This window comes from Stegostoma tigrinum, chromosome 23 (genome assembly GCF_030684315.1).
Source record: "Stegostoma tigrinum isolate sSteTig4 chromosome 23, sSteTig4.hap1, whole genome shotgun sequence".
Lineage (NCBI taxonomy): Eukaryota > Metazoa > Chordata > Chondrichthyes > Orectolobiformes > Stegostomatidae > Stegostoma > Stegostoma tigrinum.
Genome location: NC_081376.1, coordinates 39,876,241 through 39,898,326, shown reverse-complemented (window position 1 = coordinate 39,898,326; position 22,086 = coordinate 39,876,241). Strand labels below are relative to the sequence as shown.

Here is a 22,086-nt window from a genome sequence, read left to right as displayed (position 1 = left end):
GCCTTTATAACCATCCTGTCTCCTGTCTATATGTGATGCAAACTTTAAGGAATTATGTACTTGCACCTCTAAGTTCCTCCTTTCTACAACACTACCCAAGGGTCTACCATTAATTGTATAAGCCCTGCACTTGTTTGTTGTGCCAAAATGCAATACCTTGCATTAATCCAGAATTAACTCCATCTGCTATATTTCAGCCCATTGACCCATTTCATCAAGATCCCTTAGTAATCTTAGAAAACCTTCTTCACTGTCTACAATGCCACCAATCTTGGCGTCAACCACAAACTTACTAACTATGCCTTCTACATTCTCATCCAAATAATTTATGTAAATGACAAACAAAAGAGGACCCAGAACTGATCCTTAAGAGGCCTTCAGTCTGAAAAGCAACCTTGCACCATTACTCACTGTCTTCTGTCATTAAACCAATTATGTATCCCATGCAGAAACTTGTCGAAGGCTTTACTAACATCCAAATAAACAATGCCTACTACTCTGCCATCATCAACTTTTTTGGTGACTTCCTCAAAAAACTCAATCAATATTTTGAAACCTGATTTTCCTCACACTAAACCATACTGACTATCCCTAATGAATTATTGCCTCTCTAAAAGTCTATAAATATTATATTTTATAATCACCTCCAACAATTTGCCCACAACTAAGTCAGACTGATAGGTCTATAGATCCCAGTTTTCCTTATAACCTTTCTTAAACGAACATACAACATTAGACACTTTCCAGTCATCGGGCACCTTACCTGTTATAGCGGATGCAAATATTTCTGCACGGGGTCTTTTAATTTCCTCCCTTACTCCCCATAACATTCTGGGATACATTAGATCAGGTCCCAGAGATTTATCCAACTTTATATTTTGTAAGACCTCCCAAACTTACTTTTCTGTAATGTGTACTGTTTTTAAAACATCAAAGTTTATTTCTCTGCATTCTCTAGACTCCATTTCTTTCTCCACAGTAAAAACTGATGCGAAATATTCATTTGGTATCTCTCCCCTCTCCTGGAGTTCAACACAAAGACAATTTCCTTGATCTGTAAGAGGGTCTACCCTTTATCGAGTTACCCTTTTGCTCTTAATGTATTTGCAAAATCTTTTTGGATTATCTTTAACCTTATCTGCCAATGTTATCTCATATCCCCTCTTGGCTTTCCTGATTTCTCTCTTCCTGTAGAGTCTACAGGAAAACAACACATACGGACCAAATACTGAACTACAGGAGCAACCATCCCAACACCCACAAACGAAGCTGCATTAGAACATTATTCCAACGAGCCACCACACACTGCAGCACAGAGGAACTACGCAGAGCAGAGGAAAATCACCTATACAGCATATTCAAAAAGAATGGGTACCCAATGAACACAGTCCACCGATTCCTCAGCAATAAACCCAAACAAACAGACAAAACAGGCTCAGAAACCATAAGCACTCACCCCTACATCAAAGACGTTTCCGAAATGACTGCCAGACTACTCGGACCTCTTGGCATCAGGGTAGCCCACAAACCCACCAACACACTAAAACAGCAGCTAATGAACTTAAAAGACCCTATACAGACAACACACAAAACAAACTTCATCTACAAAATAATAAAATGTGAGGCTGGATGAACACAGCAGGCCAAGCAGCATCTCAGGAGCACAAAAGCTGACGTTTCGGGCCTAGACCCTTCATCAGAGAGGGGGATGGGGGGAGGGAACTGGAATAAATAGGGAGAGAGGGGGAGGCGGACCGAAGATGGAGAGTAAAGAAGATAGGTGGAGAGGGTGTAGGTGGGGAGGTAGGGAGGGGATAGGTCAGTCCAGGGAAGACGGACAGGTCAAGGAGGTGGGATGAGGTTAGTAGGTAGCTGGGGGTGCGGCTTGGGGTGGGAGGAAGGGATGGGTGAGAGGAAGAACCGGTTAGGGAGGCAGAGACAGGTTGGACTGGTTTTGGGATGCAGTGGGTGGGGGGGAAGAGCTGGGCTGGTTGTGTGGTGCAGTGGGGGGAGGGGATGAACTGGGCTGGTTTAGGGATGCAGTGGGGGAAGGGGAGATTTTGAAACTGGTGAAGTCCACATTGATACCATATGGCTGCAGGGTTCCCAGGCGGAATATGAGTTGCTGTTCCTGCAACCTTCGGGTGGCATCATTGTGGCAGTGCAGGAGGCCCATGATGGACATGTCATCAAGAGAATGGGAGGGGGAGTGGAAATGGTTTGCGACTGGGAGGTGCAGTTGTTTGTTGCGAACTGAGCGGAGGTGTTCTGCAAAGCGGTCCCCAAGCCTCCGCTTGGTTTCCCCAATGTAGAGAAAGCCGCAACGGGTACAGTGGATGCAGTATACCACATTGGCAGATGTGCAGGTGAACCTCTGCTTAATGTGGAATGTCGTCTTGGGGCCTGGGATGGGGGTGAGGGAGGAGGTGTGGGGACAAGTGTAGCATTTCCTGCGGTTGCAGGGGAAGGTGCCGGGTGTGGTGGGGTTGGAGGGCAGTGTGGAGCGAACAAGGGAGTCACGGAGAGAGTGGTCTCTCCGGAAAGCAGACAGGGGTGGGGATGGAAAAATGTCTTGGGTGGTGGGGTCGGATTGTAAATGGCGGAAGTGTCGGAGGATAATGCGTTGTATCCGGAGGTTGGTAGGGTGGTGTGTGAGAACGAGGGGGATCCTCTTGGGGCGGTTGTGGCGGGGGCGGGGTGTGAGGGATGTGTCGCGGGAAATGCGGGAGACGCGGTCAAGGGCGTTCTCAATCACCGTGGGGGGGAAGTTGCGGTCCTTAAAGAACTTGGACATCTGGGATGTGCGGGAGTGGAATGTGTTATCGTGGGAGCAGATGCGGCGGAGGCGGAGGAATTGGGAATAGGGGATGGAATTTTTGCAGGAGGGTGGGTGGGAGGAGGTGTATTCTAGGTAGCTGTGGGAGTCGGTGGGCTTGAAATGGACATCAGTTACAAGCTGTCTTCATCTACAAAATACCTTGCAAGAACTGTGACAAACACTACATTGGACAAACAGGCAGAAAGTTAGCCACCAGGATACATGAACATCAACTAGCCACAAAACGACATGACCCACTATCACTCGTATCCTTACATACAGATGAGGAAGGACACCACTTTGATTGGGACAACACATCCATCCTAGGACAAGCCAAACAGAGACATGCACGAGAAATCCTAGAAGCATGGCATTCCAACCGGAACTCCATCAACAAACACATTGTTTTGCAGCCAATCTACCATCCTCTGAGAAAAAGAACAGGAAATGACATCACCAACCCAAGGAAACCTGACCAGATAAATAGAAAGCGGGACATAACACCAGCGCTTCGTCGGAGGCTCACTGATGATGTTACCTAGAATGGTGATGAAATGTCTGAAAACTAACCTTCCAGCTCAGCGAGCAAACTCACATCCATGACCTTTCCTTTCTTATTTGTAATTTTTCTCCCCATACATTTTTATTGGATGATTTTTCAGAAATATCTTCTCTAGAAATGGAAAGTAATGTATTCCTTAATCAAAAACTTTACCCCCCGTCCCTTTTTTGGCTCCTTTTCTATTTTCCTACGGCATCTCGAACCCAGGACATGTGAGTTATGTCCGTCGCTCAGCCAAGTTTCTATAATAGCAATCCCATGTTCTTAAACATGCTCTGAGTTCATCAGCCTTACCTGTAAGACTCCTTGTATTGAAATAAATGCAATTTAGCTCTTCAGAGTTACTACATAATCTGACTCTCTCTTGCCTTTCTTTTCTAATTGACATGCTTTCCTCACATTCAGAAGCTACCCCATCAATCCTTCCATTTACACTGCTACTTAGATTCCCTTCATTCGCCTTCTCTACCAGTATAAAGTCTCCCTTAATAGAATGAGTAAATCACCCTGCCAAGATATTAGTCACTTTCGAGTATACGTCAGACCCATCTTTTTTGAAGAGGACTTTTCTACCCCAAGAGACATTCCAATTGTCCAAAAACCTGAATCCCTGAACAATATACCAGCTCTTCAGCCAATGATTTATCTCCTTCAGCCTTTAGTACCTTCCCTCATTTGAGTTTGGCATTAGGAGTAAATCAGAAATTACTACTTTTAATACTTTTATTTTTTAATCTTCTACCTAACTTCTTAAATTTACTCTGTACTGTTTTAATCTTTTTCCCTAAAAATGTCATTCCTGCAAATGCGTGCAATAATTTCTGACTTCTCAATCTCACCTTTAACAATATGCTTGAAACGTTTAGAAACGTCCTTAATCCGAAGACCAGAAAAGCAACAAACCAACCTAAATTTACACTGCCACAGAATCACCTGCCTATGCCCCTGACAGGAGAGCATGACAATAATTCTATTAAATCTTGTCAAATGCTGCCTAACATAAGAATCGTTCCAAATGTCTGATAACCGACTGGTCCTTCCATTTTCTTTGGAGAGACTATTCCCTTCAACTGTTCCAAAAACTGAATATCTGTTTGATAGAGGACTAGCTGCCAAAGGATTTTGAACTACTTTCTTATCTTGCCTGATAGTCATGATGTGGAGGCGCCGGTGTTGGACTGGGTTGGAGAAAGACAAAAATTACATGACACTAGGTTATGGTCCAACAGGTTTATTTGAAAATGCAAGCTTTCGTAGTGTTGCTCCTTCCTCAGGTGTAGTGAGAGAGACATCACGACAAACATTTTCTAAATAAAGATCAAAAGACCATACAACTGATGCAAATGTATTGAATAAGCCCAAAATGGCTGGCTGACTCCCACCTATAAAATCTTTAATCAGTTCGAAAGGAGATACAGGTTTCAATTGATTCAAATGCAAATCTCAAAATTTCTTTCAAGCCATTGCCCAGAGGTAACTGTGATCAGAGATAATGGGAACTGCAGATGCTGGAGAATCCGGGATAACAAAGTGTGGAGCTGGATGAACACAGCAGGCTCCTAAGATGTTGCTTGGCCTGCTGTGTTCATCCAGCTCCACACTTGGTTAGCCCTGAGATAACTAAAGTTTTTATCAGTGTATACAAGAGGTGACACCTTAGTTCAGACCTCAGGTCAGGTGTGAGGCATTGTTTAGAGTCTGTCTGTATTTTAACTTGGAGTCAGACTGGTTTTATTTCCAAAACAAAATAGAATGTATCTGCAAATACAAATCTACAAATGCAAATTCATCCTACAGATTTGTGCGCACATGTCCGCGCAAGCATTGTGTGTGTGTGTGTGTGTGTGTGTGTGTATGTGTGTGTCTGTGTGTAAGTGTATAGTATGGTGGGGTTACCTGTAGTGTGACATGAACCCAAGGTCATAGCTGAGGCTGCCCTCATTGGTACTGAACTTGGCTATCAGCCTCTGCTCGGCGATTCTGCATTCTTGTGTATCCCGAAGTCCACCTTGGAGGACATTTACCTGAAGATATGAGGCCGAATGCCCTTGACTGCTGAAGTGCTCCACTGCTGGGAGGGAACACCCCCGTTCTGGTAATTGTTGCGCGATATGCATTCATCTGTTGTCATAGCGTCTGCATGGTCTCGCCAATATACCATGCCTGCAGCATATGAGATAGACAGCATTGACTGAGTCACATAAACATCTGCCATGCATGTGGTGGGCAGTGTTCCCACATGTTACAGTAGTGTCCATGTTGATGATCTGACTGTCTTGCAGAAGTTACCACAACAGGGTTGTATAGTGTTGTGATTGATGTTGTTATGAAGGCGGGGTAGTTTGCTGTGAACAATGGTCTGTCTAAGGTTTGGTGGTTGTTTGAAGGTGAGAAGTGGAGGTGTGGGGAAGATCTTGGTGAGGTGCTGTTCGGTGTCTATCTCATACGTTGCAGGTCAGGATACCTGGTGCATGGTATATTGGCGATCTTGGGTTCATATCACACTACAGATGACCCCACCACACTACACACACACACACACACACACACACACACACACACACACACACACACACACACACACACACACACAGACACACATACAAACGCACACTCACACACATACACACATACACACACATACACACACACACACACACACACACACAGATACGTGCACACAGACATGCACACACACAAAGGCACATACTCACCCACTTACACAAACGCACACACATGTATATACACACACACATATATACACCCTCATTCACACAAACACACACACATGTACATAGACACACACTCACTCACACCAATGCACACACACACACACACACACACACAAACAGACACACACACAGACAAACACACACACACACTCTCACACAAACACACTCACAAGCACACACACATACTCACACACAAACGCACACTCACACACACACACAGACACACATACAAACGCACACTCACACACACACATACACACACACACAGATACACACACACACAAAGGCACATACTCATCCACTTACACAAACACACACACATGTATATAGACACACACATATATACACCCTCACTCACACAAACACACACACATGCACATACACACACACTCACTCACACAAACACACTCATACACACGCACACATACATACACACACAAACGCCCGCACACAAAGGCACACACTCTCTCACACAAACACACACACACATACTCACTCACGTGCACATGCACAAAATGGCACACACCATCTCACACAAGCGCGCGCGCGCGCACACACACACACACACACACAACACACACACACACACCATCTCTCACACACACGCACGCATGCATACACACACACACACACACACACACATATAAATTTATGAGGTGAATTTGCATTTACAGATTTGTTTTTGCACATACATTCTATTTTGTTCAATAAGCATAGAATCTGTAAACACAGTCAGTCAATGAGGCATTTTATAAATTCCTGCTTTGGGAATAAAACCAGTCTGACTCCAAGTTAAAACACAGGCAGACTCTAAACAAGAGATAATGGGAACTGCAGATGCTGGAGAATCCAAGATAATAAAGTGTGAAGCTGGATGAACACAGCAGGCCAAACAGCATCTCAGGAGCACAAAAGCTGACGTTTCGGGCCTAGACCCTTCATCAGAGTTCATCCAGCTTCACACTTTGTTATCTTAGACTCTAAACAAGGCCTGGCACCCAAAGTGTATTGTCTGACCTGAGATGTCACCTCTTGTATGCACTGATAAAAACCTTCAGTTAATTCGGGGCAGTGGCTTGAAAGAAATTCTGGGATTTGCATTTTAATCCGTTTAAATCTGCATATCCTTTCTAACTGATTAAAGACTTTACAGGCAGGAGTCAGCCAGCCATTTTAGGCTTGTTCAATACATTTGCATCAGTTGTGTGATTTTTGATCTTTTACTTATAGACTCTGTGACATGATGCCTCTCTCACTAAACTTGATGAAGAAGCAAAGCTCCGAAACCTTGTGTTTTCAAATAAACCTGTGGGACTTTAACCTACTTTCATGTGATTGTTGACCTTTGCCTGACAGTCACCCATCCATCTGACTGTGCTGTGTAATAACTTCTCTAAATCTACTAGCCATCTCATTCTGTAACATATATATTGTCTTAATAACAATAAAGCCTTAAAAACAGGATGTTTCAATAACACCTTATACATAAAATAAACTACCTATTATTACCTATAGAAAATAATGTTAAAATGGAAAAGAAATTGTAAATATATATATATATATATATATCAAACATACAAAAATTAAATAAAATCATCCACTTGGCTGATTAACTGAATAAAAACGATTCATCTTTAATAAATTCCTTGAGAAAAAATGTCCTCTCTGTGTAGGACTCTCTGGAATGAAAGCACAACTTCTTATTTAAACAAAAAGCTGTTTTGTTTTCAAAAATAAAACCTTTGTAATGTTAAAAAAACCCTCTAAAACACATCTAGATTTTTCTTCATTTCTGAATTAAGAATTAGAGAAGCTTCAACTGTTCACTGCAAAGTCTTAAATAAAAGTTTTTAAAAGTCCATTTGGAAAAAAAAGTCATGATTTTTTGTTTAGAGATAATGGGAACTGCAGATGCTGGAGAATCCAAGATTACAAAGTGTGAAGCTGATGAACACAGCAGGCCAAGCAGTATCTCAGGAGCACAATAATTTTTTGCTTGGCTTTGTTGTGTTTTTTGAATGTTAATAAAACAAAATGGAAAAAGAACCTTATATTAGTAAACTATAAAGACCATAATAACTGTAAAAAAATCTATAATAAATATTAAACCTGCAAACGCAGGAGCATCTGTAAGATCCATGTATTTTGATAATCTTCAATTGCGAATATTAAGTACTACATTTTCATAAAGATATGTTTTAAAACAGTAATTCACCATTGAGATATACTCTTCAGAGTTTACATTGTATATTTATTCACATGCATCATAATGCTTTTCCAATGGAGAAAGCATGAAAAATGTTACAAAATGTTCTGTCAGCTTGTTCTATAATCCTTTCTACTGAGATTTAAACTGTTCTAGCTTGTTTTTTAAGTCCTAGCTTTAACTCTGTAAACGATGTCTGCTCAGAAAAGAACTGCTCTCCATTAATTCCAACCATCTACAGAGACTAATCAAAACTGAAAGAACTGCAGATGCTGGAAATCAAAAACAGGGGGCGGGCCACTGGACCCAAAATATTAACTCTGATTTTTCTCCACAGTTTTTGCCAGGCCTGCTGAGCTTTTCCAGCAATTTCTGTTCTTGTTTCAGAGACTAATCTGCTGTTTAAACAGCTGTGACCATTAGCAATGTCTGACTAAGTTTCACGATCTGATTGTTTCAGTGCTGTATGTTTCATTTATCAGTGTATGATTAATAATTTCAAGAAGTTGTAACAACAGATTGTCCCTTTGTCCCTTTTGACAAAAGCTAATAAGTTCACGAGTATTTCAAGTTCATTTACAGGCATGTCAGAATACAATATATTTTTCTCATGATCAATTATATAGGGGCTTTTATTAGATGGTTAGACGTTCACATCTTTCCCTTCAAGAATGTACATTTCCCAGTGATATTGCATGGAATCTGAAGACTGTATATAGTGTATAGTGCGTGAATGGCTATGGTGGATACATGGGCTTTAGAGATGGCATTGGATGCCATGGGACATCTGAGGGAGCATGGACTTACAGGGGAGCTGAGGAAGCTGAGAAGTGAAACATAAGGGTCTTTTAACCTTTTTGGGAGCTAGGATACTATGTTAAAGAATTAAACCAAAACTTTCAATCAGGCCCATCTCCACAACCATATTCCTCATGAAATCCAACACTGCTTGGAAACTGCATTGTACACCCAACCATGACAAGAACAGACAAAATTTGCATGAAATGTCACACAAGGATTGGCCATGTAATTTATAAGATCAGAAGTGTGCAAGTTGGTGATTCTCTGGGTCTTTCTATACTCAATGCTACGAAACAGAAAATAGAGCATAGATGTTAAAGATAATTAATCATTTCCAAAAAGTGGAAAATGGTGTTTCACAATGATCAGCGCTGGGATCACTGATGCTCACCATTTACAGAAATAATTTGTATTTCAGAAATGGAAGAATAACTTCAAAATCTAGTGACAATACTAAGTGGGGGCAGGGGATTGGTTCATTCATTTGGCATGTTTGGATCAGACTAATACCAACAATCCTGTTTCTGGCTGAGGCCAGACTCAGCACAGGTCTCCACATTTTATCCTATGTAAAGATTCATTGCAGTTTACTGTGATTGGGCAAGTAATTATCAAGGTCTTACCTTCAGACAGACAGCAAAAGAAGATAAATGAACGAATCGGTGTATAGTTAATTCAGAAGAAGATTGCAGCAAATAGGAGCTACAAAATCAAAGTTAATTTCAATTTATCTGTGAGTTGATCCATTTCAGTAGGACATTTAAAGAGGTCACATACTCTTAGAAAGTTTCTAAAAGAGGCAGAGGTACAGAAAGATCTGGGGATACAGTCACATAAATCATTAAAAGTAGTGATGCCTATTAATAAAACAATTCTTGTTTTTTTAAGAAAAGGATTCATTTATAAAGGAATGGAATTGAAAAGCAGGAAAAATTACATTCAACTTGAATGGAGCCTTGGTGAGACAGATTTGGAAGGTTGTGAAAAGTTCTGGACTCCATATTATGAGAAACAAACAGAGATGCTGCAGGAAAGCAGTAAAAAGGATTACTAAGATAATGCTCTAACTGTGTGGTTATACCTGGCAGGAAAGACTAAACAGGCTGAGGTTTTGACTTTGAAAAACAAAACACGAAGGGTGACCTTACAGAGATATTTAAGATTAGGAAAGGAGTTGATATTGTACTTGGCTGGAGAGACCAGAACTTGGCGCCATTGAAAAAAATGTCACTAATAAATTCAGCAAGGAATAAAGGAGGAAGTTTTCTAACTAGAGTTGTGACATTGTGGGCCTACAAGGAGTAGCTAGGCTGAAATATCATATATGCTTTTAAAAAGAACCTAAACAAAAGGAAAAAATGAGGAAATGAAGGTTATGCTGATAAGATTGAATAAAGTAGGTGGAAGAAGGAACTTGTGAAGCAAAAACACTCACATGGACAAAGCAGCCTTTTTCTGTGCTGTGAAAGTAATGTGTTTTTACATAATCTCCTTATTTCTCATTCTCCCTAAAATGGAAAAAAAAAGTGGGTAATAGCTTACCTCAAAAAAACTGCCAAATTAACCAAGCATTTCATCTTATATTAATTTGGGAAAACAAAACCCCTAACTTGTGCTTTGGTTAATAACAGATGCATTTTGATTTTCAACCTGAAAAGAAAAATACACTCAACAAACCTCTGTTTGAATCATGGCTTATATGTTCTTACTACAAACAAATGGTAATTTAATCATACTCTCGCTTTGACTCAGTACTTTGATCTCAAGTAAAAAATGTCAACTTGAAAATATGTTACCCTTGAAACATTATCTCTAGTGTCAGTAAATATGTTTATGCTTGTTTTTGAAATAATTGAAGGGAACAAAAAGCAAAGTTCGAATTCTAACGGTCTGAAAGGAAATACATTTTGGTGAATCTTAACACTGCATGTGTTCAACATATTTTTTGCTTCTCTTGCTGTTTCTCTGGAAGACTAAGCATGCTGATTTAAGCCAACAATATCTTCAATATGCCAAGCCAAGCCAAAGTTAGTGATTTTGTAGTTAGTTCTGATGAAGAACCAAAACTCTGATTTCTCTCCACAGATGCTTCCAGATCTGCTGAGCTTTTCCAGCAGTTTCTGCTTTTGTTTCTGATTTCCAGCAACCGTTGTTCTTTTCGTTTTTTGAGGTTTGTTTGCTTGTCGAGATTGATCATTAGTTTGCAGACATTTCATTACCCTGCTGGGTAACATCATCAGTGCAGCCTCTGGTGAAGCGTTATTGTGTTTTCTGGGATATTATTTAAACCCTGGGGTCCATTGGAGTTGATTACCTCATTTCCAGTTTTTCTTTTCAATGGTATGTATATAGGGTCTAATTCTACATGTTTATTGATGGCCTTCTTGGAGGAGAACCAGGCCTCTAGAAATTCCTGTGCTTGTGTCTGTTCGGCTTGTCCTAGGATCCTGGCGTTGTCCCATTCAAATTGGTGGTTCTCCTTGTCTGTGTATATGGAAACAAGCAAGTACTGGTAGTGTCTTCTTGTTGTTAGTTGGTGTTCATGTATTCTTGAGGCCACTTTCTTTCCTGTCTGTCCAATGTAATGTTTGTCATGTGAAATTCCATGCAAGGACTGTGACAAACATTACATTGGACAGACAGGAAGGAAACTGGCTAGAAGAATGCATGAACACCAGTTAACAACAAAAAGACATGACCAGTACTCACTCATGTCCATTTACATGGACAAGGAGAACCATCAGTTCGATTGGGACAACATCAGGATCCTAGGACAAGCCAAACAGAGACAAGCACAGGAATTTCTAGAGGCCTGGGTCTCCCCCAAGAAGGCCGTCAATAAACACTTAGAAATAGACCCTATATATACACATTAGTGCAAAGAAAATCCAGAAATGAGATAATCAACTCCGATAGACTCCAGAGTTTAAATAATAAGTGGGAAAACACAGCATTCTTTATTGGGGGCTGCACTGATGATGTTACCCAGCAGGGTAATGAAAATGCCTGCAAACTAGCAAACCAGTTCAGCGAGTGAACCAATCACAGCATCCACAACCCGAGCTACAAATCTACTCAAGAATTTTTTCGTTTTTATTTAGTGACTTTTTACATTGTACGAAAAATTGAAGGAGAGAATGGCTCAATCATCAAATATGCCTAAAATAAACCATACTGAATAACATTGTCATCAAATTAAACATACTGCACGATATTACAATTTTACCAATGATCCGTGGTAGTTCGCATAGTCCGGCTGATAATTGAACAGGCAAACAGCGGCTCTTCGTCAAAGCTATGTGGGAAAGGTGATCAGTCATCTGGAATACTCTGGCTGCTGAAGTAGGATCACACAGGCCAAGCAGGATGCCAAGACCAAGTGGCTTTAGTGATGCACTGTGCTGTTGCCAGTTGGAATCATCAAACCAAATATGAGTTGGGTCCTGCTGATCCTGGGAGAGGCTGAGCATTTCTACAGCAAAATTGGTCTGATGATCCACCATTACTGCATCGGATGGCAACTCAGGCTGAGAAGGAGAGGAAAAGCACAGTTGCATCAAATTTGCTATGTTTAAGGCGCTGGCCCTAATAGTAGCCCAGCCTCACAGAAGAGATTCTCTTCTAATGTTGGTGGTAATTAGCACATTGGTACAAAATTTTAAAGGGAATTGAACACATAGAAACCTCAATTCTATCATATCTCTGCACAGCCCAGGCCCTGGCCTATAGTGTATCCCCTTCTTCCTTCACTCACACTCCTCAGTCTTCTCTTCCATAAGATTCTTCCATAAATATTTCTACCTCTCTGTTAGATGCTTCTTAAAATCCACTCCATTGATGAAGTTTTCATTCACCTGCTCTGTAATGCCCAGATGTCAGAAAGAGGGAGATCATAAACTGTCCTTTTAAAGCCCATATTATCTTTTTTAAAAAAAGTATCCTGCTGGATTTTAAAATGCATATCACAATTTTAAAATGGCTGCTACTGAACACAGAATGAGCAAGTTGACTGCTTCCTGCAATTTCCAGCATTGTGTGGATGGAAGTGCATGCAATGTGACAAAACCTTGCATTTCAGCCAAGCCAACACAAAACACTGGTAGATAAGACATCAACCTCTGCTACTCTGAACAAAACAAACCATCAAAACCCCATTATTGCCTGATTTGGTGCAACAACTCCACAGCAATCTGTTATAAAACAAAATAGTTTCAGAAGAGGGGAACAGTACATCCACCTCATTAGCTTAGTATGTCCACTGAAGTCCCAGTTACATGACAGAAACTGTTGGTTTGAGAGATATTGGTTGGTTTGTTTGAATCATCTTTAACTGCACTTTTTTGTTTTTCTGGTTGGCCTGCAATCATAAACAGCTCCAGTCTTAGCCAAGTGCCAGCCTCTGATCTCAATGTGCCTAGAAATTGTGATATGCAGAAACAAACTTGTATTTCACCTGCAATGTCAACTGATTGCCAACTTACAATCTCTGTGCGTTCACCAGCAGTTCAGCTGCATCTGCGTTTGTATGAAAGAGGATTTCTGTTCCAGCCGAAAGAACATCAAATGGGCATCAATACCCTGGACTCTTTAATTCACATGAACTAATTCTGATACTTTTGATTTTAAGGAATTTTGTAATTTATCTCCTTTCCTTTTGCGTTTGTTTATTTGTGGGTTCATGCGTATGTGAATCTGTGTCACAAACTGTTCCCCCTGGGTTTTGAAGGCAGGTATAAACCCTGCATTGCTTTCACCCTAAAATAATTTGCTGTGTGCTTTCTGCAGAATCTTGAGTTGTAGATCCTCACCCCACTCATTTCCCCCACAGAGCCAATATACCCCTTTCCCCAGGGAGTTGAAACCCACCCTTGCACGCCATCAGAATTTATCCCTACCTCTGTACCTGACATCTCCTCCCTCACCAGATCAGAAACCAACAATCCCCACCTCTGGACCCATGTCTCTGCTTCATACTCAACCTACCCTAAGCACTCTGACTTGATAGAGGTGTACAAAATGATGAAAGGTATAGATAGAGTAGACAGTCAGAGACTTTTCAAAGGGTGGAGGTAGCTATTACAAGGGGGCATAGTTTTAAAGTGAGTGGAGGTAGATATAGGGGAGATGTCAGAGGTAGGTTCTTTACTCACAGAGTGGTAGGGGCGTGGAATGATTGCTGCAGAGGGCAGTGGAGTCAGCCTCATTAGGCGCATTTAAGTGGCTATTAGATAGGCATTTGGATGATAGTATAAGGTAGGGGTGGAGGTTAGATTGACCTTACAATTAGGGTAAACGTTTGGCACAAAATCGTGGGCCAAAGGGCCTGTACTATGCTGTACTGTTCTATGTTCTATGTTCACGCCATCACTTACGTGACAATCTACATACCTAGTGCCTTACTGAACAGGCATTGTACCCACTCAGTACCTTACTCACCTGGCACCCTGAGCCATTGATCAGCTGTCACTCTAATCCCACATGGAGCTTACATACCTACCCTTCCATTGCAAAATGGCATGGCTGTGCTGCTGAACATGTAAATCAAAGATCACTGCTGTAACAAGGGAATGTGGTTTGATTCTCCCCAACCAGCCTGTAGTGCAAGGTAACTGTTTAATTTCAGGTACGTACCACATTTCTGAAGGAGTCAGAATCAGAATTGCTGGCAGAGCTCTGTACTGACAGAAAACAGAGTGATAATCTGTTTGCCTCTCAGGAGCACAAAAGCTGACGTTTCGGGCCTAGACCCTTCATCAGAGAGGGAGATGGGGAGAGGGAACTGGAATAAATAGGGAGAGAGGGGGAGGCGGACCGAAGATGGAGAGTAAAGAAGATAGGTGGAGAGAGTGTAGGTGGGGAGGTAGGGAGGGGATAGGTCAGTCCAGGGAAGACGGACAGGTCAAGGAGGTGGGATGAGGTTAGTAGGTAGCTGGGGGTGCGGCTTGGGGTGGGAGGAAGGGATGGGTGAGAGGAAGAACCGGTTAGGGAGGCAGAGACAGGTTGGACTGGTTTTGGGATGCAGTGGGTGGGGGGGAAGAGCTGGGCTGGTTGTGTGGTGCAGTGGAGGGAGGGGACGAACTGGGCTGGTTTAGGGATGCAGTAGGAGAAGGGGAGATTTTGAAACTGGTGAAGTCCACATTGATACCATATGGCTGCAGGGTTCCCAGGCGGAATATGAGTTGCTGTTCCTGCAACCTTCGGGTGGCATCATTGTGGCACTGCAGGAGGCCCATGATGGACATGTCATCTAGAGAATGGGAGGGGGAGTGGAAATGGTTTGCGACTGGGAGGTGCAGTTGTTTGTTGCGGACTGAGCGGAGGTGTTCTGCAAAGCGGTCCCCAAGCCTCCGCTTGGTTTCCCCAATGTAGAGGAAGCCGCACCGGGTACAGTGGATGCAGTATACCACATTGGCAGATGTGCAGGTGAACCTCTGCTTAATGTGGAATGTCATCTTGGGGCCTGGGATGGGGGTGAGGGAGGAGGTGTGGGGACAAGTGTAGCATTTCCTGCGGTTGCAGGGGAAGGTGCCGGGTGTGGTGGGGTTGGAGGGCAGTGTGGAGCGAACAAGGGAGTCACGGAGAGAGTGGTCTCTCCGGAAAGCTGACAGGGGAGGGGATGGAAAAATGTCTTGGGTGGTGGGGTCGGATTGTAAATGGCAGAAGTGTCGGAGGATAATGCGTTGTATCCGGAGGTTGGTAGGGTGGTGTGTGAGAACAAGGGGGATCCTCTTGGGGCGGTTGTGGCGGGGGCGGGGTGTGAGGGATGTGTTGCGGGAAATACGGGAGACGCGGTCAAGGGCGTTCTCGATCACTGTGGGGGGAAAGTTGCGGTCCTTGAAGAACTCGGACATCTGGGATGTGCGGGAGTGGAATGTCTTATCGTGGGAGCAGATGCGGTGGAGGCGGAGGAATTGGGAATAGGGGATGGAATTTTTGCAGGAGGGTGGGTGGGAGGAGGTGTATTCTAGGTAGCTGTGGGAGTCGGTGGGCTTGAAATGGACATCAGTTACAAGCTGGTTGCCTGAGATGGAGACTGAGAGGTCCAGGAAGGTGAGGGATGTGCTGGAGATGGCCCAGGTGAACTGAAGGTTGGGGTGGAAGGTGTTGGTGAAGTGGATGAACTGTTCGAGCTCCTCTGGGGAGCAAGAGGCGGCGCCGATACAGTGGGTGCTTCAACCTCTCCCCCGCAGAACGGGCAGCCCTCCGCTCCCTCCGCTCCAACCCCAACCTCACCATCAAACCCGCAGACAAGGGTGGCGCAGTGGTACTATGGCGCACTGACCTCTACATCGTCGAGGCCAGACGCCAACTCTCCGACACCACCTCCTACCGCCTCCTCGATCATGACCCCACACCCGAGCACCAAACCATCGTCTCCAACACCATTCACGACCTCATCACCACAGGGGACCTCCCACCCACAGCCTCCAACCTCATTGTTCCCCAACCCCGCACGGCCCGTTTCTATCTTCTTCCCAAAATCCACAAACCTGCCTGCCCTGGTCGACCCATCGTCTCAGCCTGCTCCTGCCCCACCGAACTCATCTCCACCTCTCTGGACTCCATTTTCTCCCCTTTGGTCCAGGAACTCCCCACCTACGTCCGTGACACCACCCACGCCCTCCACCTCCTCCAGGACTTCCAATTCCCTGGCCCCCAACACCTCATATTCACCATGGACGTCCAGTCCCTGTACACCTGCATTCCGCATGGAGATGGCCTCAAGGCCCTCCGCTTCTTCCTGTCCCGCAGGCCCGACCAGTCCCCCTCCACCGAAACTCTCATCTGCCTAGCTGAACTCGTCCTCACACTCAACAACTTCTCTTTTGACTCCTCCCACTTCCTACAGACTAAGGGGGTGGCCATGGGCACCCGCATGGGCCCCAGCTATGCCTGCCTCTTTGTAGGTTACGTGGAACAGTCCCTCTTCCGCACCTACACAGGCCCCAAACCCCACCACTTCCTCCGGTACATTGATGACTGTATCGGCGCCGCCTCTTGCTCCCCAGAGGAGCTCGAACAGTTCATCCACTTCACCAACACCTTCCACCCCAACCTTCAGTTCACCTGGGCCATCTCCAGCACATCCCTCACCTTCCTGGACCTCTCAGTCTCCATCTCAGGCAACCAGCTTGTAACTGATGTCCATTTCAAGCCCACCGACTCCCACAGCTACCTGGAATACACCTCCTCCCACCCACCCTCCTGCAAAAATTCCATCCCCTATTCCCAATTCCTCCGCCTCCGCCGCATCTGCTCCCACGATAAGACATTCCACTCCCGCACATCCCAGATGTCCGAGTTCTTCAAGGACCGCAACTTTCCCCCCACAGTGATCGAGAACGCCCTTGACCGCGTCTCCCGTATTTCCCGCAACACATCCCTCACACCCCGCCCCCACCACAACCGCCCCAAGAGGATCCCCCTCGTTCTCACACACCACCCTACCAACCTCCGGATACAACGCATTATCCTCCGACACTTCCGCCATTTACAATCCGACCCCACCACGCAAGACATTTTTCCATCCCCTCCCCTGTCAGCTTTCCGGAGAGACCACTCTCTCCGTGACTCCCTTGTTCGCTCCACACTGCCCTCCAACCCCACCACACCCGGCACCTTCCCCTGCAACCGCAGGAAATGCTACACTTGTCCCCACACCTCCTCCCTCACCCCCATCCCAGGCCCCAAGATGACATTCCACATTAAGCAGAGGTTCACCTGCACATCTGCCAATGTGGTATACTGCATCCACTGTACCCGGTGCGGCTTCCTCTACATTGGGGAAACCAAGCGGAGGCTTGGGGACCGCTTTGCAGAACACCTCCGCTCAGTCCGCAACAAACAACTGCACCTCCCAGTCGCAAACCATTTCCACTCCCCCTCCCATTCTCTAGATGACATGTCCATCATGGGCCTCCTGCAGTGCCACAATGATGCCACCCGAAGGTTGCAGGAACAGCAACTCATATTCCGCCTGGGAACCCTGCAGCCATATGGTATCAATGTGGACTTCAACAGTTTCAAAATCTCCCCTTCTCCTACTGCATCCCTAAACCAGCCCAGTTCGTCCCCTCCCCCCACTGCACCACACAACCAGCCCAGCTCTTCCCCCCCACCCACTGCATCCCAAAACCAGTCCAACCTGTCTCTGCCTCCCTAACCGGTTCTTCCTCTCACCCATCCCTTCCTCCCACCCCAAGCCGCACCCCCAGCTACCTACTAACCTCATCCCACCTCCTTGACCTGTCCGTCTTCCCTGGACTGACCTATCCCCTCCCTACCTCCCCACCTACACTCTCTCCACCTATCTTCTTTACTCTCCATCTTCGGTCCGCCTCCCCCTCTCTCCCTATTTATTCCAGTTCCCTCTCCCCATCCCCCTCTCTGATGAAGGGTCTAGGCCCGAAACGTCAGCTTTTGTGCTCCTGAGATGCTGCTTGGCCTGCTGTGTTCATCCAGCCTCACATTTTATTATCTTGGAATTCTCCAGCATCTGCAGTTCCCATTATCTCTGATAATCTGTTTGCAATTGTCACTTAGCGAATATCTAGGCCCACAGGTTGTACAGCTGCACACTTCCTAGTTTTTAGTGCTTTACCGCATCTGCATATTGTGGTTTGCCCCATCTACCCAGTCTGGAATAGACACAAAGATTCCTAACCAACCTCCATCCCTCAAACATCATCATGAAAAGGGGATTATCTGTACACCTACCTCATTGTGAAGATTTCAAATCGCAGATTGGTTGCTGCATATACTTGAATACATCTTGAAATGCACATTAACAATAAGCTTGTTTGAGCGAAGCGTCCTTTGGGGCTCTGCGAGGCTGTGAAATGCACTATAAAAATGCAAATTCTTTCTTTTCTGGTAGATTGCTCATCACCAAATAAATTCAAAGATTTTAAACGTAGCTTAAATTTTGGGAAATGGGCCTGACCCTGATCTTCTACTATCCTGCTATGAGATAAAATAGGGACTGAACACATACCTTCAGTTTCTGGCCATAGGTGGCTCAGAGAGTCCATAGCAGGATGGGCTCAGCATTGACACATCCTGGAAAAAGCATTAGGCTCCTTATGTATCTTTTTCAGAAGCTAAAGAATGTTAAATATGCTCGCCGAAAACTGATCATTCTGTTTCAAAATGGTTTTATGTCAGTTTAACACCTAAAAAATATTTCAGCCTCAAAACATGCTTCAATGCATGAATGTTGTGATGAATAAAATATTTACCAATGTACACCTCAAAATGTTTTCAAGATAATTTTCCTTGACTGTGTTTATGGTAACAATTTTTCAAATGTGAATTGAACTGAATGGAATATTTTAGTGTTCCAGTAAGTTGCTGATGCTACCTACAATTTGGTTAAAATGAGTTTCAATTTAGTGCAAGAGCACTTGTTTTATTACAGAGTGGTTGAATAATTATGTTACAAGTTATTGTTCCATGTAATAATTTGGCTCCCCTGGGATCACAACGAGAAAGCAGACAGTTTGGTGAGATTGTGTTTTGCTCTACACAATGGATCATCTTAAATGCCAGACTTTTTGGTGTCATCACTAATATATACGTCTGACACTACACTTGAACAGAAACAATTAACAGCTCAGTGGCTTACGTGTTCACTTCCTCGCTGCACTGTGTAACGGGCGGAGGGAGCAGTCTTCAGACTGATCGAGGCTGTGAGGTTTTCATCCTGTGGCTTGGCTCGACACCATGAATCAGTGAAGAAAAATACTTTGTCCGGGCATGAACTGGGCCAGGAGAGGATTCCTTGTTTATCCACACAACAAAGCACCTAATGGGGAAGGCAACCAAAAGCGGTCACTTAAAATATTGCACAAAGGTGATGGTTATTCAGCAGATGGTGGCTGTCTTGGATTTTTGAAAGACCTTTGCCCCATTCATCTGCTCTTTACCCACAACTCTGTAAATGTTTGAGTTTTTATCCAGTTCCCTTTGAAATATACTGTTGAATCTGCTTCTGTCTAACTTGAGGCCCAGATGCATCCCAGAGCACAACCACAAAACTTCTCTTTCTCTACTCTATTCCATTTCTTTCTCTTTCCTCTCTATGTGCAGGTATCTATGCCTGTCAGGAGGTCTTTTTAAATTTCATAGACTCCCTACAGTGCGGAAGCAGGCCATTCAGCCATCAAATCCACACCGACCCTCCAAAGATGTCCTACCCTAGCCCTGTAACGCTGCATTTCCATGGCTAACCTACACATCCCTGTACACCATGCCCAATGCATCTAACCTGCACATCTTTGAGCTGTGGGACGAACCTGGAGCACCCGGAGGAAATCCATGTAGAGATGCGGGGAATTTGCAAACTCCACACAGACAGTCACCAACTGATGGAATTGAACTTGGGTTCCTGGCATTGTGAGGCAGCAGTGCTCACCACTGAGCCACAATGTCACGATGTCATGGTACCATTCTGTCATGGTGTACTAGAGTTATATGTCTCACATCATTCTCATGCTTCCTCTGTGCTCATCTATAGATGCTGTTTGCCATCCACCATCCAGCTAGACCTATGTTGACCCTTCTTTCTGACCTCATGTTGACATGTCTGTAACTCATGCAGGGCCATCCCTGTGGTTCCTACATCAAACTTTGTTCCCTGAAGTAAACTGCCTCTCTCACTTAGAGGAGTCTTGTGTTTGGCTTTGGTGTTCCAGATGCCATTTCAACCTCCCCTCCAAGTCTGAGAAGATGCAGATTTAACTTGGTGTTGAGTCTTCGCCCCATTGGCAACACTGTTGGACCTATCCCTGTGGTTGCACGAGGGGTAATTCTAAAATCAAATAGGAACTGGGACTGCGTGGTATCAAGTGAAGCTGTAGGTTTCTTTAAAGATTACCTTCATAGTTTGGACAGTACTTTCTGCCAGACCATTGGATGATGGATGGTATGGAGCTGCCCTTATATATTGAATACCATTCAACTTTAGGAAATACTCAAATTCCTGGCTAGTAAACAACAGCTCATTACCTGTGACCAACCCATGTGGGAGTCCATATATTGCAAAAGATGCGCATAGTTTTTCTGTCATCGTCCCTGTGTGTACCAAATGAAGTCTTTGCATGTCCACCCACTTTGAGTGGGCGTCTACAATGGAAAAGAACATTGAGCCCATGGAAGTACGTATTCAATGTCCAACCCAGTCCAGGGTTTATCTGGTCATTCCCACAAATATAAGGGGAGCTACTGGGGGTAATTTTGTTCTTGTTGGCACTCTGAGCACAGCCCAACAACGCGGCTATGTCAGCATCCAGTCCTGGCCACCAGACATAAATTCTTGCCAACATCTTCATTTGGAAACCCCTGGGTGACTCCGGAGGAGTTCAGCCAGTTTCTGGCAGTGGCCGTAAGGACAATCACTCTTGCTCCCCTTAATAAAATACGGTGATGTTGTCTCTCTGAGTCAAAAAAAGCTTTCAATTCTGATTGTGACAGCCCTTTGGTTTCCCCCATCACCACCAGCTGTTTTAGTTTTGCCAGGGCTGAACCTTTCTGCATCCACCGTCTGATATTGTCAGCTGTGACTGGAAGTGCGTCCAGAAAATTTAAAACCAGAACGGACTCTCCCAGTGGCGTTACCACTGGTGGTATATCTGCTAGGGGGAGGTTGTTCAATGCATCCACATTTGCTACTTGGCCTCCCAGACAATGTTCCAATTATAATTCTATGCACTTAGTATTAGGGTCCATCACTGAATTCAACCTGAAGCTATGGGTGGCTCTGCCTTGTCCTCTTTAAGTAAAACAACAGGGGTTTATAGTCCATTATTACTACAAATCTACATCCGTAAAAGTAATGGTGAAGCTTCCTGACTCCACAAATGATGGCAAAACTTTCCTTTTCTATTTAGGTGTATTTACGCTCTACATTAGCCAAAGTTGTGAATGCATACACTATTGGGCAATCATTTCCATTTGGCCACATATGATC

The 22,086-nt window shown here is 44.2% G+C and overlaps 2 protein-coding genes across 3 annotated transcripts in view; one reads left to right on the top strand and one right to left on the bottom strand.

The window, feature by feature from the left end:
- The window catches only part of LOC125462223 (GRB2-related adapter protein-like), a 272,985-nt gene that overhangs the window by 150,060 nt on the left and 100,839 nt on the right, over positions 1-22,086 (top strand). The gene's annotated exons all lie outside the window — the stretch shown is intronic.
- The window catches only part of LOC125462439 (transmembrane protein 94-like), a 156,705-nt gene that overhangs the window by 98,556 nt on the left and 36,063 nt on the right, over positions 1-22,086 (bottom strand). The window contains exons 10-11 of the mRNA XM_059653874.1: positions 19,744-19,923; positions 12,346-12,646 (exon numbers count right to left, since the gene is read on the bottom strand). Coding sequence (XP_059509857.1) covers positions 12,346-12,646; positions 19,744-19,923 — 481 coding nt within the window. The remainder of the gene's footprint in view (positions 1-12,345; positions 12,647-19,743; positions 19,924-22,086) is intronic.